The 27,197-nt window shown below is 39.9% G+C and overlaps 2 protein-coding genes across 3 annotated transcripts in view; one reads left to right on the top strand and one right to left on the bottom strand.

Moving 5' to 3' along the window:
* Positions 1 to 9,967, top strand: part of ABCE1 (ATP binding cassette subfamily E member 1) — a 37,651-nt gene extending 27,684 nt beyond the window's left edge. Inside the window, exons 17-18 of the mRNA XM_082838923.1 lie at positions 5,060 to 5,171; positions 6,740 to 9,967. Of these exons, the coding sequence (XP_082695049.1) occupies positions 5,060 to 5,171; positions 6,740 to 6,787 (160 nt within the window). The 3' untranslated portion in view covers positions 6,788 to 9,967. The remainder of the gene's footprint in view (positions 1 to 5,059; positions 5,172 to 6,739) is intronic.
* Positions 9,968 to 11,206: 1,239 nt separating this feature from the next.
* Positions 11,207 to 27,197, bottom strand: part of OTUD4 (OTU deubiquitinase 4) — a 41,263-nt gene continuing 25,272 nt past the window's right edge. For both annotated transcript variants that reach the window (XM_082838266.1, XM_082838267.1), the window contains exons 14-21: positions 24,408 to 24,570; positions 21,562 to 21,685; positions 21,206 to 21,261; positions 20,614 to 20,688; positions 19,523 to 19,661; positions 18,753 to 19,013; positions 17,638 to 17,678; positions 11,207 to 16,207 (exon numbers count right to left, since the gene is read on the bottom strand). In XM_082838266.1, the coding sequence (XP_082694392.1) occupies positions 14,996 to 16,207; positions 17,638 to 17,678; positions 18,753 to 19,013; positions 19,523 to 19,661; positions 20,614 to 20,688; positions 21,206 to 21,261; positions 21,562 to 21,685; positions 24,408 to 24,570 (2,071 nt within the window). In that variant the 3' untranslated portion in view covers positions 11,207 to 14,995. The remainder of the gene's footprint in view (positions 16,208 to 17,637; positions 17,679 to 18,752; positions 19,014 to 19,522; positions 19,662 to 20,613; positions 20,689 to 21,205; positions 21,262 to 21,561; positions 21,686 to 24,407; positions 24,571 to 27,197) is intronic.

Raw genomic sequence — 27,197 nt, 5'->3', positions numbered from 1 at the left:
TTCAAGGTTATTATCGATATGTATGTTCCTATTACCATTTTCTTAATTGTTCAGGGGTTTTTTTGTGGGTCTTTTTCTTCTTTTTTATTTCTTGCTTAGAAAAGTTTCTTTAGCATTTGCTGCAAAGCTGGTTTCGTGGTGCTGAATTCTTTTAACTTTTGCTTGTCTGTAAAGCTTTTGACTTCTCTCTTGAATCTGAATAAGATCCTTGCTGGGTAGAATAATCTTGGTTGTAGGTTTTACTGTTTCATCACTTTAAGTATATCCTACCACTCCCTTCTGGCCTGTAGAGTTTCTGCTGAAAAATCACCTCACAACCTTATGGGGGTTCCTTTGTATGTTATTTTTTGTTTTACCCTAGCTGCTTTTAATATTTTTTCTTTGAATTTAATTTTTGTTAGTTTGATCAATATGTGTCTTGGTGTGTTTCTCCTTGGGTTTATCCTCTATGGGACTCTGTGCTTCCTGGACTTGGGTAACTATTTCCTTTCCCATGTTAGGGAAGTTTTCAACTACAATCTCTTAGAATATTTTCTCAGACCCTTTTCTCTTCTTCTTCTGGGACCCCCATAACTCGGATGGTGGTGCATTTATTGTGGTCCCAGAGTCTCTGAGACTGTCTTCCTTTCATTCTTTTTCTTTACGCTGCTCCTCAGCAGTTATTTCCACCATTTTGTCTTCCAGGTCACTTATCCATTCTTCTGCCTCAGTTATTCTGCTATTGATTCCTTCTAGAGTGTTCTTAATTTCAGTTATTGTGTTGTTCATTACTGTTTGTTTGCTCCTTAGTTCTTCTAGGTCCTTTTTAAATGTTTCTTGTTGCGGTGTCCAGCAGTTTGGATCACCTTTACTGTCATTACTCTGAATTCTATTTTAGGTAGTTTGCCTATTTCCTTTTTATTTGTTTGGTCTTGTGGGTTTTTAGATGGCTCCTTTGCCTGTAAGATACTTCTGTGTCTTCTCATTTTGTCTAATTTACACTATTTGAGGTCTCCTTTCCCTCGGCTGCAGGGTCGTAGTTCCTCTTGCTTCTGTTCTCTGCCCAGTGGTGTGGTTGGTCCAGTGTCTTGTGTAGGCTTCCTGATGGGAGGGACTGGTGCCTGCGTTCTGGTGGGTGAAGCTGAGTCTTTTCCCTCTGATGAGTAGGGCCGTGTCAGGTGGTATGTTTTGGGGTGTTTGTGAGCTTAGTATGAGTTTAGGTAATCTGTGTGCTGATGGGTGGGTTTGCGTTCCTGTCTTGTTGTTTGTTGTGAGGCGTCCAGTACTGGGAGCTGCTGGCAGTTGGGTGAAGCCGGGTCTTGGATTCAGATAGAGGCCTCCGTGAGAGCTCTCAGAGATTAATCTTCCCTGGGGCTGGGAATTTTGTAGTGGTCCAGCATCCTGGACTCGTTGCTCTCACTCCAGAGCCTCAGACCCGACTTTTGTTCAAGGGACCAAGACCCCACAAGTCGGTCATCCTGGCAATAAAGGGGATTTAAAAAAAAAAAAGACTAGCAAAACCCCAGACATGGTAAGAAGTATAATCAAACAGAAACAGAAACAAGGAAACATGCACACACACAAAAGAAACAAAACAGAGCCAAGTAAATCAGATAGGAAGAGAACAACCAGACAAACAAAAGAACCCAAGAATGAAATCAACAATTAAGAAGAAAGTTGACAAAAACCCAAAACAAAGCAGAGTGCCAACTGAAGAATGAAGCAAAGAAACAAAACAAACTGACAAAAATGATATTAAAAAAACAAAGAAAAAGGGGAAAGAAGACAACAGAAAATCAGTGTAGAAACAGAAATATAAAAAAGACAAAATAGAAAACGTATTAAAAAAAAAAAGACAAATGAAACCCTGGTGAAATGGTAAAAACAAAATCAAACAAAAAAAACCAGAAACACGGAAACACACACACATGTAAAAGAAACCAAAACAGCCAAATAAAACAAAAAAAGCAAGAGAAAAACCAGACAAATAGAAGAATTTAAAAATGAAATCAAACAATTAGGATTAATACTAACAAAAACACATAACCTAAAAACAAAAGGAAAGCAGTGTGCCCACTGAATAATAAAGCAAGGAAACCGAACAAACCTATAAAAATGATTTAGAAAATAGTAAAATAAAAAGGGAAAAACATAGGACAACAGAAAAGTAAAGAAGAAATGGAAATATTAAACATATATATTGAAGAAAAAAATTTGGGACAAGAACACAGAACAACAGAAAAGCAAAGTAAAAATATAAATATATACCAAAAAAAGATAAAAATATGTTATAAAACACAGAGATCCCAAAAGACTAAATAAAAATCTAAAACAACAAAACAAAAAAAGAAAGTAAAGCAAGCCAAAAACAAAATAAGAAGCTAGAACCAACAACAGAATGAATCAAAACATAATAAAATTAATAGTAATAATTGTTTCCCTGGGGTCTCCGCTGTCAGGGTCTTTGCACACACCGTGAGCCACAGCCCCCCTCCACCTCCCCAGGAACCCCTCCTCTGTCTCTGGGCTGGTCTCCGGACCTTCTGTGGGCCTGGGGACCCCTCCAGCTCTTATGTGGCCCAGTTCCTGCGTGTGCTGCCCCCAAAGTCCACAGTTGCCAAAGCTGGACTGTTTTCATTTGTGGGAACACTCATCGGTCTACTCAGATGTTCCATAGACGCAGGGTCTTCCTAGCTGATCGTGGGGATTTAATCTGCAGCTTGTGCTGCCAGTGGAAAGATTTTCCATCCTCTTCCTTAGTTGCCCCGTCCCTGGGGTTCAGCTTTGGTTTTATCCCCACCTCTGCGTGTGGTCTGCCCGCAGGAGTCTGGTCCTGAGGCTGCCTTGGAGCTCTTGGGTCTGGCCCTGTGAGGACCGGGTGCAGAGGTGGTATGACTGCTTGGATCACGGGAGCCCCAGCGGCACCAAATGCACAGGGGAGCCGGCGGCTATGGGTTCAAGAGATATGGCCCTAGTGAGGGCCTTTTCCGGCGCCCAGCGTAAGGCACCTGAGAGCCAGCCCTGGCCGGGGTTTTTCCGACACCTGGCAGCAGGCACATGAGGGCCAGCTCTGAGGGGGCTTTTTTATGTCTCACAGCCAGCACACAAGAGCCAGCCCTGAGCGGGCTTCTTTTATTGTCGTTGGCAGGCAGCGATATGTGGGGAGAGAGAGGTTACAATAATGGCCCTGCATGGGACTCAGCAGTAGTGCCCTGCTTCCATGGCAGTGCAGTCTTCCTCCATAGGCATTCCCTGCTGCGGATTTCTTCCCTCCTGTCCCCTCAGTCCGTCTTCCCACAGCCAACAGCACTTCTTGCTCTGGGCCTGTTTTCCAGTCCCCACACACCAGCTCCCAGCCCCCTTGCACACCTGTGAACACACGTCCCAGTCTGGGTCACGTAGGGCCACTGTATGGGCCATCTGTGTATTTCTTACTCTGTCCTGTCTGCTACGGATCAGCAGCTTCACCCTCTTCCAGCAGTCTCAGATGCTTCCCTTCTGTCCCAATCAATTTCCCCGTCATAGAGGAGGTTTCCCCAAATTCGGGAATCTCTCCTCTGCTTCAGTTCCCCCGCCCCAGGATGCAGTCCCATCCGGCTTCCTCTTCTCCTTCTCCCTTCTTTTTTTCCATCCTACCCGGTTATGCAGGGATCTTTATACTCCTTTCCGGTGTCCAAGGTCTTCTGCTAGTTTTTGGCTGGTGTTCTGTGAGAATTGTTGCATCTATGGATGTATTCCTGATGCATCCGTGGAGAGAGATCAACTCCACGTCCACCTACTCTCTGCCATCTTGAATCTCCCCAGAAAATTATTTTAAAATTTCCAATCAACATATAGACATTAGTCATACTGTGTTCATTTTTAATAAGGAAAGAGATAACCAGAAATTCTAGAAATGATTTTGTAACTCCCAAGATTATTCATATTCGGTACTGGATGGCCCTGGGTAGAATAGCGTTTTTTAGACTATGGTAAACTCCTGACCCAGGGGAATAAGTATGTGGCGCTTTGGGCCCCTCACCTTTTCTTTCAGGTTCAGTTTTGTCTGCTTCATTATTTGGATGCATGATTTGCCCCATTTACACCACTAGTGGTAAAGCTCACTACACCCCAGATATCTGGTACTAATGTACAGCAGAGTTAAAAACGAAGGATTTTACCTCCTCCGTCCCCTTTTTCTCTCATTTTTCCTTATTGGCTTGATTGAGAGTACTTGTAATATAAAGAACTTTCACACTAGTTTATGGGAAATTTTTTTTATGAGAAATTTTTTACACTTTTAGTGCTGAAACCTTATTAGGTTGAACTGTATGAAATTCCTGATATTCAGCCATTTGACCTGTAAAAACAGCAAGTTCATGTGATACCAACATGATGTTTGCTGGTTTAGGGAGGAATGGATTTGCTATTTGAATAATTCATCCAAGGAATAGAAGTACTAAACTTCTTAGAATTCTTTTTTTTTTCTATTTAAAATTTATGTATCAATTACTGAAAATAACATAACTTCTTTGAGAGTTAGGGAAATTTTTTAGACTATATAAAGCTATTCAAATAGTGATCCTCCCTTTGTATTTACAAAATGCTTAAAATTCCACATGTATGATATGACTTAACATGATTTAAGAACTAGTTTGGGTGAGAAAAGATGAATAAAGTATAGAAATTTTAAAAGGTGTTACTACTAACACCATTATGTTGTACATATTGCTTTGTGCCTAATTTCTAACATAAATATTACCTTTTCTGTTAAATTCTCTTCTCCCCTAAATATCTTAGATTTGAAATTCTTAAATTATTTTTCTAAAGCAATACTTCTCACTGACTTTCTTTCCAGATCAGAAGCACTTTAAACTGTGTTTGTTTTGCATAAAAATATAGCCAAACAAACTACATAGTCCAAGCAAAGACATTTCTGAATATAGACTTTATAATGTACTGTGACTATACTGTTATCCAGATGACTTATGATTGGGGAATTAGAGGGAACAGTGATTCGTAATACTCTTCATCCTACAAAAGTAATTAAACTGGGGGGGTAAAATTCAATCACAACTGATAGATTTTATTTTTCCCCTAGTCCTCAAACACTTTTGGCTGGCATGAATAAATTTTTGTCTCAGCTTGAAATTACATTCAGAAGAGATCCAAACAACTATAGGCCAAGAATAAACAAACTCAATTCAATTAAGGTATGTAGAAAAATTACCTTAAATCACAGATAACTTCTTGGTGTAAATAACTGAAAAGCATGTTTTAAATTGAAGGCTGTGTCATTAAATTCTTATGTCATTTCATTAATTCTAAGATTCATGTTTTTCACATTTTAGTATCTGATGGCATACTTCAGTCTGATAGGCAGCAGTTGTGATGTAGCTGCCATTGCTGCATTGTCTGTTTGAGTTGCACCCACTGTTGTACTGCTTCTGTTGAGTTTGCCATTTAATGTCTTCAGAGAGATTACACTTGAAACAAGTTTTTACAAATACCTTAATATTTCTTACACATTTTCTTTTTGTGCACGCAGAAGAGCAACACATGATTAAAATGCATATTTTAAGAGTCTAAACAGACTTCCTCAATGAGCATTAAATCCTAAACAATGAAAAAACATTTTGTCAGTGGTTGTTTTTTCTTTGTAGTATGTAAAATAATTTTGCACCCTACACTTGATAGTCTGTGAAATGTGTGTTTTTTAGAAGACAAGTCATTTCTTCATCTCTCAAAAAAAGAAAAATGAATGCTAAAAAAGCATTTCTGTGTTTCTGGTATCCCTGCAGTGCTTCTTTAAAATGCTGCTTACATTTCATGGCCCTCTAGCCATCGTCCTTAATACTTAGAAGCTTTAGAAGTATGTTACACATACTGTCCTTTCATATTTGTACTCCTCTAGCTTCGCTACTAAAATGTGTCCTCTTAGAAGGCAGAGACATGGTGCACATCATGTATTCTTAAGCATCTAACATAATATCTGGGTGCCTTTAGCCTTCACTGTATATTTTGTTTATAAATGTTTACTTTCTGGCCAGGATAATGAAATGGCAAGTTTTAAATTAAATTTGAAGAGTTTTCTCAGTTTTGAAAAGCATATTAAGCAGAAGAGAGGAACTAAATGTTAGAACACTTATTATGCACAGCTTAATTTTCATAAGAATTTCCTCTGAAGCATTACAGACACTTTGTGTTGTAGTTTTCTTGGGTAGAGACTTAGATCAGTCCCCAGGTACACTTACCATTTTCTGTACATGCACTCATCCTAAACAGTCATACCTCAGTCCTAATAAGGGAGCAAGCAGCTAGGCAAGTAGGTAGTTGGATCATTACTGGCCAGTCTGTAAACAGTGCTGGGAAAAATTATTTTTATATACTTTTTGTGTAATAGGCAGTTCTCAAACTGACAGTGTTGTTACCTTTTTACCAGAAGCTTAAAGTTAAAATGATGAAAATGGAATTTAATAGTTTTTCTGGAAACAGTATTTTATATAACAAAATTTTATATGTTTAAGTATTTTATGTAATGGAATTTTGTGTGAGGTGTGCAGCAGGAAGGTTGTCCAGGCAGTAGGGATGGGTAGCAGAGATAGTAATCTTGCCTTTAAGTAGTGGAACCAGGCATATCCAGAAGCAGCCAGTGAGTGCAGAGGAGGTTGTATAGACACTTAGAAACACTGCTAAGTAATTCTGCAGGTGAAAGTCTACCCTACCCTTACATATAGGAGAATGGTGTTGATTTTTATTGCTTCTCTATTTTATTTTTTAGGATGTAGAACAAAAGAAGAGTGGAAACTACTTTTTCTTGGATGATTAGAGTGAATCTGAGAATATCGATAAGCCATTTATTAAAAGAAACATTTACTGGGATTTTTGTCATAAAACTTAGATCAGGTTTTATGTCCCACATGCTCTGGAGATTGAAGTATAATTTACTTACTGTAACATAAAGCCAGTTGTGTTTTAAATTGTAGTCTGAATACGGCAAATGCCACTTTTCTGTTCTTGATGATAAGGCCCTTTTTGTGCGTAACATTCTAAAATGAAGACATTTCAGGCTATACAAATTACCTCCAAGTTTTCATGATGTATGGGAAGATATTCAGTAGGTGTACAGGTACCAAATGCTGAGCAGTGTTGCCCCCTTTTAAAAATCTTGAAAAAGGTTTCTGTACTTACATGGTTTGCCAGGTATGCCACTATAATGAAACTGCCCTTATTTTAAAAGACGGTCGATGATGCCACTGATGAAATTTGATAAATAAACATCAGGATTATATATATATTTGTTTTCAGTCTTTGCATTAAATTGTCAATGTGTTTAGACTTTCAAAGGAAGATTATCTGCCACAGAACACCACTGCTGGGAAAAGACTATTACCGACTTAAGCATTGTTGACAATGTTTTTGGTGCTTTTGAATATCTTTAGCAAAAAAATCATTTCAACACCCCCCCCCCAAAATAATAAATCCTAACTTTACTCTGAATTAGATGTAGCATTTCATAAGATTCTATATTCTGTAATTATTCTCAAGGTAATGTCATTCTATAAACATACCTTTATGTAATCACTGATCAAGATTTTGGAAAAAGCATTTTAAAGAATATTTGTTTCCTTTAAAAATACAGTACAGGTTCAAAATCTTTAGAGTTGGTCCCTAAGCATCTGTGTATTTTTAAACTTCCAGAGATTTCTGATGGGCAGCCAAGGACTGTGAGCCACTTACCTAAAGGCAACATTAACGCAAAGCGGTCCCCAGATAGCAATACAGAGTATCCCTTGGTACCAAATATATTCATTTCCAGGTTTGGATATAAAGGATATTATCTATTTGACTTTGTTTTCTTAGTTTTGGATAGTGTGTAGCTGGAGTTCTAAAGACTTATCCAAATTTCTTGAACAGTGGGATACCTGTAGTGTAAAACCACTTTCAATTATACTTCTGCCTAATGCGCTGAGCTGGAACTAACTTATACTACAAGTGAGGAAAAGAGTTTAGGAAAATTAGAAATTATTGAACAAACTTTTAGAGCTTCTTGAAACAATAGAAGCTTTAATTAATATGCAAACAGTGGATAGAAAGTATGGTTTAACTAAGCCCCATTAGGCCTTTTAAAAATATTGCTTTATCTGAGTAATCCATAAATACATGTCTGTTGTGAAATTTTCAAATATTACAGAAATATATGGAATAGAGTTATGATTTCCCTTTATTTTACCCTCCCAAATGTTACCAGTGTTTATGTTTAATAATATATATCCTTTCATGCTTTTTTTCTGTGCACTTAACTGTGAATATGTAAAGGGTTTGTTTTGTACATAAATGGGATTATACTAAAATAAGTATTGCCTATTTTTAAAGATAGGTTAAATTTGTGAATCATTATTTCAAATGTATCGAATAAAATAAGACAAACGCTGTTTTTATTTACTGATTCTGTATTATGTCCTTAAAATATTTGTATTATAAGAGCACAGTTCTTTCTACTTACTGCTGATAAAATATGTATCAATTGTATTATTTTGCATGTAAATGAAAATTTTAAAACAGATTTACATGTTACTTAAAATTTTGTATAGCAGTAGAAAAGGACTTAAAATTGTTAACACAAGGAAAAGGTTTTTTTTTATAAAATCTGTTACCAACTCAAATACATGAATGCAGATGTTAGCTTTTGAAAAGAATGAAACTGCTCAGTATATCCTGATTAGAAAAAAATCTCTAAGCAAAAAAGCATGGTGCAACATAATTTATTATAATACACCACTGTTTATATGAAAATATACAAAATACTAAAATACACAAAAGGATACTCAAGAAAGTTAATGCTTTTGGGAAGGATAACTTGATGGTTAAGAACAGGGAATAAAGGAGACATATATTATACAGCCATTACCTTTTGAATTTAAATTTTGTACATATAAATTGTTTATAGTCAACCTAGTGTGCAGCAGTCTTTACAAAAAGTGTATGTATGTAATTTAAGTTAACCTGATTTTACACCATAGCATCTGGAAGTCGTCCAGTGCTTTCTCTCTTGCTTACAGATTCAATGTGCAGTTTGGTGTCTGACATTTGTTTGCCTACTGTATCGAAGGAATGAATCTACATAGAGGTTCTTTGTTTCTGTAGAAAGAATGGATACTTAGTTGGTTCTGTAATTTCACTCATTCATTTAGATACACATATGTCAAGCCCTCAACCCCAGTGCCTGGTGTATTGTGAGCACCACGTGGTTCAGAAGAGAAATAGTTCTGGGTGGGAGCTACATGAAGGAGGCAGCTCCCAGGGAAAGGAGCACCTGTAATGACAAAAATGGTAAGAAAATCCATGTGAACCAGAACACAGGTCAGAGACAAGTCAGCATGTGCACTGAAGAGCTTAGTGAGAGGAAAGGGTAATACAGGCAGATTGTAGTGGATAGTTCCAGCTCCCAACCCTGCATGTGCCCAAGTCTGTCTCCTGTATCTACAAGTTTTCAGCTAATGAGACTGGCAACCGTGACCATCTGTCCCTTCTCGTGGAGCAGAGCATTAGTGTCGCTTCATGTCTGTGCCCTCTGGTTTCTGGTCTCCATTTTTGGCTCCTGATTTCTGAACATATCATAGAAAATTGCAAGGAACTAAGTTACACAGTAACAGGCACATCCCTAGATAGGCATAGCATTACTTTGTTTCTTACTCTATACCCAAAGGCGTTTAATCCAAAACCAAGGTTTTCATTTAAAAGAAACTAGTGGACTTGCCTGGTGGCACAGTAGTTAAGAATCCACCTGCCAATGCAGGGAACACGGATTGGAGCCCTGGTCCAGGAAGATCCCACGTGCTGCGGAGCAACTAATAAGCCCATGCGCCACAACTACTGAGCCTGCACTCCTAGAGCCCGTGCTCCACAAGGGAAGCCACCGCAATGAGAAGCCCGTGCACCGCAACGCAGAGTAGACCCTGCTCACCGCAAACTAGAGAAAGCCTGCGCGCAGCAACCAACACCCAACGTAGCCAAAGATAATAAATTTATTTTTTAAAAATGAAACTAGCTTACAGAATTTTTTGAACTCGGAGGATCTAGAAAACTCTTGATGTTCATACCAACAACTGTAGCTTCACTATTCTGAGGAGTACATGATTCACTTTTGGAAAAGCTTATAAATTGTGGTCCGTGAAGGGAAGTTGTGTTTACTTTCTCTTTTGCAGTTTATTTACATCCTCATATCATTCCCTAGACCTGCACTTGAGTCAACAAGTGAAAGTAAAACAAATATACTCAAAATGAAAAGCAGACCATTCTGCTTTTCTCTGAAAACTTTTAAAGAAACCCGGCATGGGACACTTCTTGTGGCCCACTGCTCAGCCGGTCTCACCTTATCCATCCACATCGAGTGGCCAGTTCTGCAAGGGCTTCAGCCAGCATCAGCAGACATCTTGCTTGCTTTCTTCCCTATCAACTCCGTGGGAAGAGGTGCTGGCACTCAACACAGCTAACAGAGAAATGCTTCCCCCTTTTCCTCCTTCCTTTCTCCCTCTGATCCCTCCAAGGTTCTGTGATAGTTCACTCACCTTCTCAGGCAGCCCCAAACTGGCCTATAGGACTTGGGATACCCCTTCCCAGCTTGCTGCCCCTGCACCTAAGTCACCTGTCTCTCAAACCCTGTGCTGAATGAAGCCTTTGTTTCAGGCTCTGCTTCCTGAGAAAGCCACTCGGAGAAAGTCCAGAGTAGGTTAAATGAGTACTGACTAGCAATATTCTTAGGCGACTTGATTTAACGAAGAAATACAGCCTTAAGAAACTTGGATTTTCAAAGTATTTAAGTATACTTGCTACCTCCGTTTTCAAATAAAACTTTCAGTGTTTTATTTAACTTAAAAAAACGGAGTCATTTATAAATTATTCTTATTCTACACATCCCCATTTCATTTATTGACTGCTGAGAAAAATGACAGGACTAGCTCTCAAACCACTCAGCTAGGTTCAAATTCAAATTCTACCACTTACTAGTTGCGTGACCCCCGTTTTATTATACATGTACCGTAGGGAAAAGAACAGCACTTACCTCACAGATGATACACCCCGGGTGGTGTTTAATTGCACACACACTAGATTTTCTGACTGGGTAAAAACCATGGCAAACAACTCTTAATTTTAGGAGTTTACTTAAACTCCTCTTAAGGTTTATATGCTATATTACCCGGTTAAAGCCCTAGAGCCAAAGAATCACAAGCAGAATCAAGGGACAAAATTTAATATATGCACACAGTTTTATATATAATGCAGCATCACACCATGTAGGGCATTTACTCTTATTTTATACATTCAGATATGTTTGAAACACTTCTTAAGGCTACAAAACAGAACATAGAAAAATAAACAGGAATATATTCAACACTTACAAAAAGTGATATGATAAAGAATATAAAGTACTATTTTCCTTTCAACACTTCAAAAGATGTATATATACTTTTTTTTTTACAAGTAACATCACAAATGATCACATCTTCACATGCTTTAAGTATTATTTGTACTCAGTGTAAGGCTATTATCATTTTTCATACATAAATTTTTTTCTAGCTCTGTAACAATGCAATTTTTAATCCATTCAAGTAAATTCAACCCCAAAGTCGCTGTTTCCCAGCATTAAGACATGCACCCATCCCTCTTGTAGGATTTTTCTAAAATTTGTATTTCAGGGAAGGAAAAAACCTAAATTAGTGGGAAATCCCAATTAGTGGGACAGTAAGTGGCTGCCACTAGTAGCAAAACCTTAGTTCTTTGAAATTGATACACTGGAACTGAGCCATTAAGATTGGAAACAACACAATAGCATTTAGACATTAAATAGGAAGCAAAATACAGTAAACAGAAATAGTGTAGCCAAATATGCAAATATGTAGTCTCTTCAGCTACACTAAAATGGACCTTGCTTAGTACCCATAAGTGAAAGACTAAGGTAAAATAAATGAGGCATAAATAAATATTGCTAGTTTCTAGGATGGCTGAATGTTTTCTAAACCAGAAATGGTTAGAAAGGAACTTTATTGCACCAAGTCAATCATAAGCAAGTTTGCAGTTCACAGGCATTATTCAACCTTGAGTCACAAAGGAAACACACTGCAAGAATATATACAGTCTGCATCAAATACGATAAAGTATCAGTAGGGAAAACCTACTCCTGCCAGGCCAAGGCAGGGTCTGAGCTTAGGTCAGCCATGAAAATGAACATACAGGTTACCAGGAAACAGGATGAGGACCACACAGATGCTAGCATCCTGCCACCAACAGGTATGTGGAGCAAGAATTGAAGATTTATCTGAGAGGAAATGAAGAGAAATATACACAATGCTAAAAGGAAAGGGGCTGGAATCAAGTTTAGCAAAAGCAACTAAAATGAACAGGTGAGCTTTGGTCATTCTAAACATTTGTTCTTCAAAATGTGTATCATAATAGAGTAAGTTCCATAATTTCCAACTCAAAATACAAATGATTCTCACTTCTAAGCTTTTGCTTTTCTCTGAAACATTTTATCTCATGTCAACATACCATACGACTCAGTTAAAACGAAGGAGGACAAAAGCTTGCTTGGCCCTAGTGTGACCTCAGCATAAGGCAAAACCCCTGGACTAATACATTGATAACAAGCCTAAAGGAAAAAAAACAAAACTGACCTTCACGTAAAGACAGATAATTTTAAAACTAATAATCCAAAGTCAGTTCTTTTACTCTTATTCCAGAGGTCACTGAGTAAAGTACCAACTGCTAAAGTTCTCTTTCAGCACTGTTTCCATCATGTCCTGGAGGTAAGTATGGGAAACAGGAAGCAAATCGGCATTTCCTTCAGGAACTACAGAGTATTCTGTTACTCAACTGAGGTAAGACAGAGCGACAATGAAGAAATAAACAGTATTCTTTCCTATCCAATTTTTAAACATTTCGAGAAGAAACTGGGACGATCAAATCCCAGTCAATAATACAAAGGAGACAGGAAATAGCGATTTCTTTTGGACTCCTGAGATCAAACTTACATTGAACTTTAAAATCTGGTCATTATATCTAATGTAATTTTCATTAAAATTATCAGGTGAGCTAATCCTACATATACAAGCATGAGCTGAAAGTGGAGGACCCTCTCAATCTTCTCATTCCGTAACAACTGCTGATGTTAACTAAGAAAAAAATTGCTTAAGCAGTACCTTCCCCAGTTCTAGCTTAGAAGGTGACAACAGAAATTCCTTTCAACAGGTTCTCTCAAGAATTTTTTTCTTTTCCACACAACCATCCCAGTCTTTACAAATTTTTACCTAGCACCATCATAATAAAATGTTATCTTTCAAAGTGCTCTCTAAAATCCTATGTTACAAAACATCTACACACTAATCACTACTCAAATCAGCAGTTACAAAGACATTAGGTAATTAAAACAACACAGAGGTAAATAACCATTATTACAGTACAGTGGAGATTCACTGAGCCTAGCTGGCATCCAAACATTCCCGTAGGTTATCAGAGAACCCAGAAAACTCATCTGCTTCAGTTTGTCAAATTCAAGTGAATTGTATTTGCTTTTAAAGTAATTGCTTTAAAAAAAAAAAATCTACTTTTGGCTAGGTATATTACACATGGCATGCAAAGAGAAATTACTACATTATTTGCATAGCACTCAAAACTTCCTGATCAAAGCAGAACATAAAAAAGGGTAGAACTTCACATTGGTATGTACAAATAAGAAATATAAGCTACAGTTATTTTTACATAGTAACACAGATGAATGAATACTGTGTTAATTCAGAGAATCAAATCTCCAAATGGGAAAAGAGTGCAACATGCAAAGGGAAAGTCTAGTGAATACTGCAAGAGACTGGAAGGAAGCAGAATCAGAGACATGTTACCGAAGGGGTGACAAGCTATTATTAAATGCAAACAAATCCACTGTCTAGCAGCATCCTCTAGAAAAGAACTCAAAGTCACAATCATCCTTTTTTGTACAATAGTTCCAGCCGTGACAAATTGAACATGCAAATGTAAAGTGGTACACATAACTGAGTGTGGTGCAAAGGGAAAAATGAAACACAGTAACTCTACAGAAACCTGTCAAGCTAAAAATTTTTAACATTTCTTCTCACAAAATATTTAAATCTGTCAGTGCATTAGTGTTAAAGTGGCATTAAAAAACTTCTGCAGTTTTAACAGATGCAGATTATTTTCAAAATGCATAGCATCTACATTTCTTTCGAGTAGGCACCATGATATTTACACCAGTGCTAAGAATTCTTGGTGGAAACAGCCATTTCATTAGATTTCCTATTATTTCTTAAACATCTATTCTTGTATGCAATCTCAAGTTCAACAAATACTCACCAAAATTCAAAAATATACCCTATGAATATTAAAAGAACTATATACAACATTTCTAAGACACAGGTTAATAGGCTGCCTTATGTGTAATATTAAAGAGAAGACATTATTCAAGTTTGACAGATATTGAGATGAAAGGCCTTTGGGTTGGAAGCATTTCAAAAGACAACAGTGTTTTAGGCTAAGAATTGTTTGAGCCCAGTTTATGACTAAGGCATTGCATAATAAAATATACATTTCTATTTGGTGCAATGTTATGTTTTGGAATCTATAGTGTGTCAAATGATGTATTTTGTCACTTTAGTAAACACTATAAAGCACACGTTTCCAACATTTGAAAATTAAACTTATATAAGGAAAAAAATCAAACACTAAATCTATGTTTTATATTAAGCTGTTTATAAAAAATACTTTAACAAACTTATTTCTTACTTTTTATGGGGGCAGTCACCCGATAAATAGACAGATTTTGAACGAAGAAAAATGGCAACACCAGGAATTCATCTCCCCCTTAAACGCATATTCAAAATCTCTTGTCCAGAATGAGTGAGGGTAAAGGGGGAGGGGAGGAGAGAGTTCCAATTTGGGTTTTTACTTTAATGTTATTTTTTTCAGAGACTTCAGAAACATTCCACCTAAGAAAGGGCTTCTGCTCTAAAATGCCGCAGCAACACCATCAAGTGTGCTGTCCGCGATGGCCGTCTCCCAGCCCTGACCTCCTCCTATCCCCCCTGTAGGGCCGTCCTCTGGCATTCCGATGGTACTGATAACCTTCATCTCGGCTCCTGCTTGGCTGCCCTTTCCAGGACTCCTCCCCTCTCACATGAGGGTAGCCCCCCCTACCAGAATAGCCCCAATCACTTTTGTACTTCCTGCCTCCGTAAGTCTGATTATAGAACTGCTTGGATCGACCACTTCTCAGGATGTCAGACACCTCGCTTTCATCCTCTGAGCTCTCTTCTTTTGGTCTCGGCACCCTGTTGTCCACAGAGCTGGCCCCACTGACCGCGTCGGCAGCGGTCTTAGGGTCTTTCACTTTTTCTGGTTTTTCTTTCAGACTCGGAATGGTCCTTTTAGGCTCAGGTTCAACAGGCACAGCTTCTCTCTCTCTGTTTAGGACCGGAGTGGGAAGACGCGCCTTTCCCTCTGCTACAGGAGGGACGGGAGCCAGCGCCAGCTCTGACTTAGGTGTCTGGGATGACTGCTCCACCTGGCCTCCGTGCTCGCTCACACTGGCTTCAGGGAGAGGATGGGTGTCTTCGCCTCCAGCCTCGGGAAACTCGTCTGCTGCTGAAACTGAAGCACATTCTTTAGAAAGATCCAGATTTTCCAGGGGCAGATCCAATTCTCCTTTCTCATCAGAGGGCAGAACAATATTCTGCCTCATTACTGGATTTTCTATGAATCCCTGAAAAGGGTACCCATACCAAACATGAGGAAAGAAAGGAGGTGCGATGGGAACCGGGCCTAAGAATGGGTTCGGTCCAAAAGATGGCTGCGGGAACATGTTCTTGCCGCTCAGCGACTCTTCATATTCAGCGTGAAGAAGCTGCCCAGAGTTTTCAGATTCCAGGTCGGCCTGATAAGACAACTGTCCGTGACTTTCAGACACCTGAGACGGAGGGATAACCAGGGTTGAAGAAAACGTCGGCGGTCCAATCTCTGCCTGTGGCATCTGACCGTTAACACTGGCCTCAGGCTGCACGGGGAAGTGCGCGTCCGGACAGGCACAGTCACTTTCATTCTGAGCAGACGGAGCTTCTTGGAACCAAGGGTTTTGAGGGTACACGGGGACAGGGACCTTTGGGTACATCCTGCAGGCTGCCAGGTAGGCCTGGTGCAGAGGGTACAGGTAAGAATGCGGGGCCCACATAGGGCAACTATATGCCTACAAAAGACAAAGAAAACCAGTAAGATAAACAACACGGGGGGCGGGGAGAAGTTCAGAGTGGGCTCAAGGCAAGTTTCTCATGCCTGCAAAGACCATAAACTGCAGTCCAAATACTAGATCACTCTGATACACAACATGCAAAGGAATTACAAAATTGAGTCACAGCTATGAGACTCCATTCCTTGCTCCTACCCTGAAACCAACCCCAAGTCCCGCTACAGAGGTCTGAAAGGAGACAGAGTAATGAACCCACCTACAGATTACCATGATCATTAATTCCATCCTTTAGATCCAACTGCACAGAAGTAATCTGGGGTGATACAGATCTCAGAGACCACCACCATCAATCAAGCACTTGAGCCTCCAACTTCCGGTCTCTCGACCACTGGCTGTTTAGCTTGACCTGCATTCATTCATGTTCTGGCTCTACCACTAACTCAGTGTGTGACCCCGTGCCAACTAGTTTCCTAGTCTAGACGTGTTCTACCATGAAAACACTGGTACAGAAGGAGGTGACCCCCAACATTTGGACTCCACAGTCAGAGGAGGTCCCAGAGCAATCCAACCGCAAGGATTAAAGTCAGACCTCTAGCCAGATAAGGATAAATACCGAAGATGAAGTACTCCAAATCCTTCCCCTGCAAGAGGTTCAGCTAAACACCAAAACACAAAGAAAAATTTACCAGACAACTGGCTAATTAACCAATCAGCTACAGCCAACATTAACTAGATAAATATAAACTACGCATGAATGCAGCAGATGGAGAAATTAATCAAGTCTCCTTTTATGAACTGGTCCATGGGCCACACACAGTAGGGCACCTCATTTCATGTATTAACAGTCTAGAAGCCACAGAAACGAATCCAAGACAGCAGACAACACCGCCCTGACGAGAACAGAGTTCTCCAGCCCTTTCTAAGACAAGCCATCTCCAGGCTGATCACCTCCCACAGGGAGCTCTGCTCTGCTAGTGAGCTCCACCTTCCACGGGAGGCCTCCTCTCAGCCTTTCAAGCAACTGAGGCAGACAGAAGAAGAGCATCCTCCCCGTTCCAGAAATGAAGACAGCCAGGCTCAGACACCCTCAATGACTTGCCCAGGGCCATACAGATAAGAAGTGCAGGAGCAGAATTTCAAGCCCAGCCCTTTCACCTAATTCCTCATAGGAGCACTTCCACTAGGCTGTTTCCCGAATATACTCACAGGGTTAAACCACTGCCAATTAAAAGAAAAAGCAAGCAAATACTGGAGCCGCAATCACCACCAAAAACAAACTATATGGTACTGAAAATGTTACTTCTTAAAATAATGAGATTTAGTAAACCTTAGGTTATTGACCAACAGGATAAGAGTTAAGATTATTTAAATGGTAATAATTTAAAACAGTATTAACTTAAAATAACTTCAAAATGATAAAATGTAAATACCTTTACACCAAGATTGAAGAAGAATCGAAGAATGTTCTTATCTGAAAATAAGTAACATCATCACTCACTAAAATGATACATTCACAAAAAGCTTTTGTTCATTACCCTCAAAGGATATATAGTTCTAAAGACAATTTTGCCTACTTGAATTGTTTTTCTCCAGTCTGTGATATAAAACATATATTAAAAATTGTAATATAACCAAAACCAGACTCTGTTACCGCAGGGTAATTCCAGATTCAACATGCTTTATCTAGTCTAACAGCCGTGCCCCAAAATGGCTTAAATTGAGATTTTTATGACTAAACTTAAATCTGTGCAAAGAAAACTCAGGTGCCCACTGCATTTCAACTTCTCTGTGGGGTTTAAAATATTATGAAATAAAAAAGTTGGGGGTAAGAGTAAAAATCAACATAAACCTAAATCATTAACAAGATTAGTAGGATAATACTAGCTCAGGTATTCATTTGACATTAGCCGGTTACCCACAGACACAAACATCAAACCACTGACTAATAACAGAAAATTATCCACAAAAATCCAAGTAAAGAGCACAGAGAGTCACTACATTACTCCTTCAGTTTTTCAAATAGGAAATTTGGAAACTAAACTTAAAAAAAAAAAATCACGAATTTAAAAAGAATTCCTTAAAAAATATATACTATTGCAGGTAGTACTATAATGACAGCTATTATGTTTTCTATTCATTCTCCTCTACATTTTTTTCATGGATGAAGTAATATGAGTAGTTCCAAACACCAAACCACTGATGTGAAAACTCAGTACTGTTTAGTTATCTGGTTAGTAACCCTATTAAGATTTAATTCAAAATGGTTTCAGACTGTTTTTGAAAAAATGACAGGGGCAGGGGACTAAGGGGAGGGGCGGCTGCTATAAGTAATAGTTTATATATTACTAAACATATAAAAACACCAATCAAACAGAAGCTGAAACAGGAGTGATGAGTGACTAACAGCTGAACCTCTGCTGTCCTCCCCAAGCAAGTCCTTTGGCTTACTCAGCAACACGACCTCTGTCCTCTACTTACATTTCTCACTGAACCTGTACCAGTACTTGATAAATAAAATCAACTTGAACTCGGAGAAGGAGCTCACCTTTAGGCAGGTCCTCCCCAGTGTGACACAGTGAATAAGGTGGTGCAATGGCTCGATCTCCCTTTTCGTTACAAGGAAACCCAGGATAGAGTGGGTCTTGGTAAAGGCTTAGTGTCTGAGGCAAAGGCATCAAGGGCTGGTTAACGGCCTGTATTGACACAGGAACTGGAGAGGGTGTTAAATGAGCCTGGGACACAGCAGAATCAGGTCCAGTGGTCAGAGTCTGTGTCACTGACAAAACAGGAATTTGAGCAGGGACCCCTACAAAAGAAAGGGAAAGGAATCAAAAGCTATAAAGAGGTAAAAATAATTCTCTACAAATGTAAGTTTACATTAAGCTAAAAGGTGAAGAGTGCTATAAAACTGTATAGCTAGTAAGACGGTGTGTGTTTAAGCAATCTAAAGAAGTACTAATGTCAACCAAACACGCTCCTGGACACAAAGGAGGAAATAAGCGCCCAGAAAACACGCTTTGAGTCAGTATCTTCTAATAACAGCTCTTATGAACAAGACACGGAGCCTGGCAGAGAGCTGGCCCACGGGGGTGAAAACTGTGCTGCCAGCACCGGGCAACCGGAGCTCACACACCTGCTGCCGAGGCTGTGAGGGCGTACCTCAAATGAGCACCACACGAAGCTGGAAGCAGGGCAGTGCTCCGGGAGGCTCCACACACCTAATCCTGCTCGGAGGTCAAGCTCACACTCAAGAATTTCAAGACTCGGAAGGCTTTTGCTGGTTGATTCACTGAACTTTTTAAATTTTTATCTAACCTGTTGGTCCAAAAGTTGTAGGTTCACTTGGCCAGGCTGGCACAGTGGCTGGTAAAGAAGGCACGGCAGGAGTTAGATGTACCTCTGGAGACACCAGAAGGGGAGCTGGACTGGACAGACACACATGTTCTGCTGGCTTCTTCAAGGAGCGGGGGTGGAAAAAGACAAGAGTTCATTTTGCTTAACACTAATTCAACCACCACAGGTACCTTGAGTTGCCTGCCTTTTACACACCTGTGGTTTCTACATAAATGGTCTTTCTCTGGTCTTAGAAACGAAAGAAAAAAAACGCAGTAGCTAAAAATTCCGTACTAACAAATGTGATCCTAACCAGTGACTGCCCACCAAAAGTCACAGAAGTCACTGGCAGGGTTAGAAACAAACTACAAAGCAACTTGAACACAAGGCTTTTAAGGCAAGAAAGCAAAATCATTGAAATCACCCTGAAATTCATGAGTTTAGAACCTCCTCACACAAAGACTTAGCATAAAACTGTATGCTTTCTACCTGACATGAAGGATGTTAACTGAAAGGCAAAGGATAAGAACCTTCTCTCCTCCTGTATTAGATCAAGAACCAAAATAATCTGCTAGAACTCAGGTTCCTTCATCATTAAATCTGTAAATCAGTGGTACTGCACTTTAGATGTGTTCTTTTCTAATCTCTTCAATCATTCCATTGCCTCCCTTCTATGAAATAACTGTTAAGCATGCAGAGTTGTCTAACTCTTCTTTAAAGTTTTGAAGTAAAACAGAAATTCGTAATTTCCCTTCAAAAATCTCATTTGCAAGCCAACTCACCACAAAAGCAACACAAGGTGCCAGATACAAACTTATTCAAAATCAATTCAGAAGAGTGGCTTCTATGTCCAGACAATGGTGATTATAAAAATAACATCCCATTAAAACTTGAGAACATTCTAGACTAACCAAGAACAGAATGAGAGAAAAATCATAACCGTATTCCAAATTATGATACTAGATAGAGTAAATTCTCCCATTTCCTGTATTTTCTGTTTTTTAATGATGACAGTAAGAGTTAAGAAACCCAGGGAATGGAGCATTCAATGTCAAACGCTACAATGTACTTACTTGTTCTGTAGGAGGTGGGCACTCTAATTTCTTTGACGGTGATGTAATTCTTGAACATTTATCATTGCTAATATTCTTTGGAAGCACCAAAAAAAAAAAAAAAAAAAAAAAGCATACTTTTGCATTTCAAAGACCCACATTCTGGGGTAACCATGGCCGCCTTTACAGCTCACCCTACCCGCACCTGCCTGCACCCTCTGACGACTCTTTTCCATTGTACCTGGGCTCCAACAGGTGGGGGATTTTGCCTCCACATCTTCATCACATCAGACTACTGGGCAGTTTTTATCGGGAGCATGGTTTCAAAACAGCACTTTTCCCATAAAAATCTCAATCTGCTATAGAGTAATGGAAAGTAAAGCTAAGCTATGTTCCACCAATTCAGATAGGTCATCATAAGGTATCCTTGAAGAAACGGTTACCATTTGTGAGTGAATTCTCCTCAAGCACTGTAATTTTTTCTCAATTTTCTCCTGCTTTTCTACCTCCCTAACACTTTGTTATAAAATGATGAAGTCACCTCCATCTCCTTCTACACTATCACAACGTTAAGGAAAAAGAAAGAGACGCAATTAGTATCTAAAACATTTACCTCCAGTGTGCCTGGCTCCGGCTTTTTATCCAAGGGAATATGTCCATGGACAGAGTCTATAACAGATCAGGATAAAAAAGACAGCATCGTTCACTAGTTAGGTGTGAAGACACAGTAGTAAAACGTGGAGACAGAGAAAGCCAAAAGTACCTCTTGAACCATGTTTAGTCAGTGGATAATAGAGTTTTCAGAATAACACAATGTGCTTTATCTAGCTTGAGTCAATGCTTCTGTACAACAGTGAGACGTGACAGTACATTGCTTAATCATTTAAAAAGAAAGTTCTTTTCCCCATGTCTGACTTTAAGCCAGAAACAGATCTCTCGCATCTGCTTTCAAATGATGAAATAACATACCTTTATCTTTTCTTTCTTCGGTGTCCATTCTCCGCCTGCTTCCTTTTCTATCGCTTCCATGTGATGATTTTCTCTGGACGCCTGGGTTGCTACTCTGAGAAGCTGACTGGCTGACTGATGAGCTCTTAAAATAAACAAAACCCAACGCTTTGGGTTAAAGATTTACTCACAAATATATGAACAAAATCTTCTAATGAACCTTACTCTTCATACATCTAACTAAAACTCTCAAAATTCATAGCCCTGGGCTTCCCCGGTGGCGCAGTGGTTCAGAGTCCGCCTGCCGATGCAGGGGACACGGGTTCGTACCCCGGTCAGGGAAGATCCCACATGCCGCAGAGCGGCTGGGCCTGTGAGCCATGGCCGCGGAGCCTGCGCGTCCGGAGCCTGTGCTCCGCAACGGGAGAGGCCACAACAGTGAGAGGCCCGCGTACCGCCAAAAAAAAAAAAAATTCATAGCCCTATCTTTATACTTCCCAAACTACAAAAAAATAGGACCTAGGGTTCATATTATATACTCTATAGTAATCGGCTTACTAATAAGGCGCTTAATAATCAGACGCTTGGCCTAAATTAGTATGAAGACTTCTTCGTATGCCCATGTTTCAGGAAGCCACCCTGACCAAACCTTCACTTTGCAACTTACACTTCCATTCTCTGCACAAAGCCTTCAAAAGCAGCCATAGCTCAGCCACAGCCCTTGGTGGGGGAAAAACACCCCAGTGCAAACGGGCAGATACAGTGCACTAGGACGCTTACCACTGACACGCTACTGACTGTCAACAAATCACCCAAGCTCCACGTGAGCTCCAACTTCTAACTGGTGAAACACGGGGACTGGAATAAGTCTGGCTTCTCAGCTAAATCACCACTGAAGGCCTCTCCTCTTCTAGCATCTGTGAGTAACTGCTGCACACGGCTGAGAAGACGACCTCAGCCCTCTGTGGCAGGCGTTTTTCTACAAGACAAACCTGAGTCGCTATCAAGTCCAAGACAGGATCAAATGCCTATTCAAAGACAATGACTATGAAGACTCCATTTTAACATGAAAAAATTTCACGATCTATTCCCACATTACAGTAGTTGTTTCTCCCCATTCACTAACTGAAAAAAGGACAAAAAGCTGTGAGTAGAAGCTTAAATGATTTGTAGTTTTTTATTTTCTAAATATTATGGAAAAATAATATATCACAGAGATAAATATACTGAGACTAAAGACCATGCCTAACTCACATGTGAATTTGGGCGCTTCTTCCAGTAATTCCTAAACTCCAGTCCCTGTGCCAGACTGAACTACATATATACTGTTCCAGGTCAGCTATTTTCAACTGAGCATCTCATACCTCTGAAGGATCCCATGGAGGCCAGAGTACAAAAAATTGAGTGTGTGTGGCTTTAATGTTTTATACTGGTATAAATATATATCCCTATATACATTTTATACATATTGATATATATATATATATATATACATACACACACATGCCAATATATGTATCTGATATATATATATTGGGTAGCATCCTGTAACATTCCATTTTGTTTGTTTAACCCACTGTTAAGAAAGTGTTCCAGAGCTTCCCTGGTGGCGCAGTGGTTGGGAGTCCGCCTGCCAATGCAGGGGACACGGGTTCGTGCCCCGGTCTGGGAGGATCCCACATGCCGCGGAGCAGCTGGGCCCGTGAGCCGTGGCCGCTGGGCCTGCGCGTCCGGAGCCTGTGCTCCGCGACGGGAAAGGCCGCGGCGGTGAGACACCCGTGTACCGCAAAAAAAAAAAAAAAAAAAAGAAAGAAAGTGTTCCAATCACCACTCTCCATCACAGGTCATTTGGTGTCACTTACTGATATTTCAGACCATAGGCACAGGGCGCCCAGTGCCCCCAAACTCAAGTAGCTAACCCTTGCCTTGTGCTGCCAATGACCCCTCCTCACACAGCATTTACTTCACACTACACGAGAGCTGTTTTCCCTTCTGACTCCCCCAAAAGAAGTCAGAAACTTAAAGGCAGGGAACACTTGTCTCATCAGAGAAGCACCCATCACAGCCCAGCGTCTGACACAGGGAGCAAGGGCAAAGCCGCAGGGCTGCATGTACTGCCACCTCCAACAGCGACCACTCTGAACGACAGCTCTTATTTATATGTACTAGGTTAACCTTGTCCTGGTATGTTTAATAAGGGACACTGAAAAGAGTTTTCCGGTTTTACAGATATATCTCGTTAACTGAATCATGAACCTCTACTGCTTAGGGAAAGTTACTGGCTAGCAAAAACGAACGAGTTTTGGTTCAAAAGAAAATACTAGGGCTTCCCTGGTGGCGCAGTGGTTAAGAATCCGCCTGCCAATGCAGGGGACAAGGGTTCAAGCCCTGGGCCAGGAACATTGCCACGTGCCGCAGAGCAACTAAGCTCACGAGCCACAACTACTGAAGCCTGCGTGCCTAGAGCCTGTGCTCTGCAACAAGAGAAGCCATGCAATGAGAAGCCCGTGCAACGGGCTAGTGCAACGAAGAGTAGCCCCTGCTCGCCGCAACTAGAGAAAGCCCACGTGCAGCAACAAAGACCCAACGCAGCCAAAAATAAAATAAATTTTTTAAAAAAAGAAAATACTAAACTTAAAGTGAGATAACCAATTTATTACTTGCCTCAACTCTGCCACCAACTAGAAATCTCTTTAGACCTCACCTTACTCATGAAGATGAAAAGGAGGGATAGCTGCATAATCACCAAGGTTATCTTCCAGTTTAAAAACTATTAGTCTACCATTTAAAACTATGGCTTAATACAAAAACTATATTAAGAAAGACTTCTGAAGGATAACTTTTAAAATCCCTTTTTATATACATACGGAAAGGGCTGGGAAAGCCTGTTCATCCCTGTTCTGAATCTCATAGAGTAAACGAGATTCTTCTACAGCTTGCTTCTCCCTGCGCTCTTCCGGAGAGAGGCCGAAATAGTTAGATTCTCGAGTCGTGGCATCAAAATCCTCAGCTCTCTCACGATCAGGTTTCCTGTCAAATAAAACATTGTTGTCATGAAAAAAAAAAAAAGACAAAATGTACTGAGTACCTAAAATAATATAAATCAACGCTTTGAGCAATTCAAATATTTGACCAGTTTAGCTACACTGTGAGATTACAGAACTTTTAGCTGCCTGATTAATAAACGTTTAGGAAACAGAAGCCCCTGGAGCATTAGGCTACGCTTCAGAGTCAAGAAGACAAACTTAAAATAGGGTGGAAAGAAAAGAAAAATATAACTCACTTCCAAGTGATACAGGAAGGCATAAATGTAAGCACTGTATATTTTCTTTGCGCCATATTCCAATACTTTCATAAGAATTCTCTTTCGAAGGAAAGGGAAGGTTACTAGTTTAGGCCTCAAAAGCACTCTAATTTTCTGTTCTAAGTAAAGGACAACGTTCAAAAACACACCACGACCATCTTCCTGCTTTTTAATGACACTACCAAGGGAGGATGAAAGGTGAAAAGAAGAAAAAAATGCACCAGGCTAGATACTAACTACAGATAAGACTGCTGTCATTTCAATAACTTTGGTCAAAGAAGGAGACAAAAAATTTCATGAATAGAGTCTAGTAGTCTATGACATAACCCTAACATTTTTATATGAATTAAAATTATTATAGGCAATATGAATACTATTTCTACACTTTGTCTAATAGTTCCACAACAGTGGGAAATGAAAACCCAAAGCCACCAGGGAAAATATACTGAAGAGATGCAGCTCCCTAAAAAGAGTGGGAAGGACACAACTGATACCATCTGATTCTCCTACCTCTGCAATCAAGAACAGCCATTTCATGTCCTCAGTCCCACTTAAAATCACACCCTAATTCCAATGGGGCACATGTCAACCCCCGAGTATTAGGGGAAAAAACAGAGGAGCAAACCTGGACCCTCAATCTTAGACCAGTCCTTCTCAAACCCCAGTGGTCAAAGACTCCCGAGATGACTTCAGCTAGTGCCAGGAGTCTCCAGAAAGTCAATACTCCCTAACCTCTGCGCCCCATCACCCGAAGCCCACGTCTCACCCTCGCACGCCACTGAGAACCTTCCTATCCTGAGCCTAGCGGGGGGGGGAAATATTCAGCATGGACACGCCTATCATTTTCGGCACCTGCGTAATGACAGCATACGTGGCAGTCCTGCTTGGTTTTTGACACTTGGTTTTGTTTTCTCCAAAGGAAGAGACAATATCAATGAGAGAGAACTTCAAAAAGCGAGAGGTCATGAAGGTCTCGTGCCCAACATCGCTGCTCTTTTATTCTATAATGAGAATTCCAGACCAGTGTGTGAAATATTAGAAATGAAGTCAAGATAAATTCTAATGGACTTAATCCACTGGAGTGTTAGCTATAAAATTCTAAAGTTTGACTAGAATTTTTTAGAATCTTACTTTTAATATTCAACCATCAGCAGTCTCTAAATTTAACACACTAGTAAAATTCATTCTCGCTCCCACAGGCTAGAGGGCTTACTCACTGCAAGTACAACTACGTTCGCACATAATCAGTCACAGTGTCAAGATTCTCCGAAGCTTTATGTCTATGTTACTCTCCACTGCCTTCTGCCATCACGTGCTTTATACACCAAGTAATAGGTAGCTAACACATAAACAAGAAAAGGACGTCTGTCTGATCATTCTAATCCCTAACAGACTGGACAAAACACTAGAAACACACTGGATAAAAATTCAGTTTGTGGTAAACAAAAGTGTATCAGTCATTTGGTAGTCTGTGTACGTTCTTTTTTTAAAACTTTAAGACAGTAAAGCGTATCCTCTGTTCAAGAGAGAAAAAGGCTCTTCCAGTCCACTAAAACATGAGAATTTTATTAAAATGAAAAATCTCATTTCTGTCCACGACCTTCCTATACTGACTTCACATTTTTAGGTTTCCAAAGCTAATACTCAAAGTAAGTTAGTCCTCTTAGGTACTTTGCCTGTACTGGGTAAGATACCACCAGATGCTAGTGGAGTCTGGTCAATGTCCGCACATCAGACTTCAGTCACAACTAGGTGATTCAGTGACACAAGTGCTATCTGTTGGGGGAGGCTAACCCACCGTGGGCCCCGAATGCCCCTGCACACTGTTGCTGGGTGTGCCAAGAACACACGGCCCTGAGTACTCTGTACCCAGGCCATTTCTCAGGGTTGTGGTACCTAGTGACCACCCTTGAGGGATGAGGGAATTCTTTCTTATGATTGATTTTTAATCATCTGTTCTCATTAGAACTTTTGGATAACTGGATTATGAATACATATGTACTTTTTACACACAAATAAGCATCCCTTCAAGGATACACAAGAATCTGTTAACACTGGATGCCTCTGCAGAGGAAGCTAGACGACTGGGACAACAGGGATAGGAAGGAGAATTATCAGAACAAACTTTTCAGTGTTTTGGATTTTGAACAATATCAATTAATTTGCTATCCCGAACAGCTGGCTCAATTAAAAAAACTGTAATGGATGTGAAGTACTGGTATTTGTTATGGATTGAATTGCATCTCCCAAAAAAGATACGTTCAAGTCCTAACCCCTCGTATCTGTGCATGTGACTTTATAAATAGGGTCTCTGCAGAAGTAATGCCATTAAGATGAGATCATAGCAGAATAA

The sequence above is a fragment of the Leucopleurus acutus genome (assembly GCF_964270905.1).
Source record: "Leucopleurus acutus genome assembly, chromosome: 4".
Taxonomy (NCBI): Eukaryota; Metazoa; Chordata; class Mammalia; order Artiodactyla; family Delphinidae; genus Leucopleurus; species Leucopleurus acutus.
Note: the sequence above shows the minus strand (reverse complement) of the source record. Positions and strands in the feature narration are given on the sequence as shown.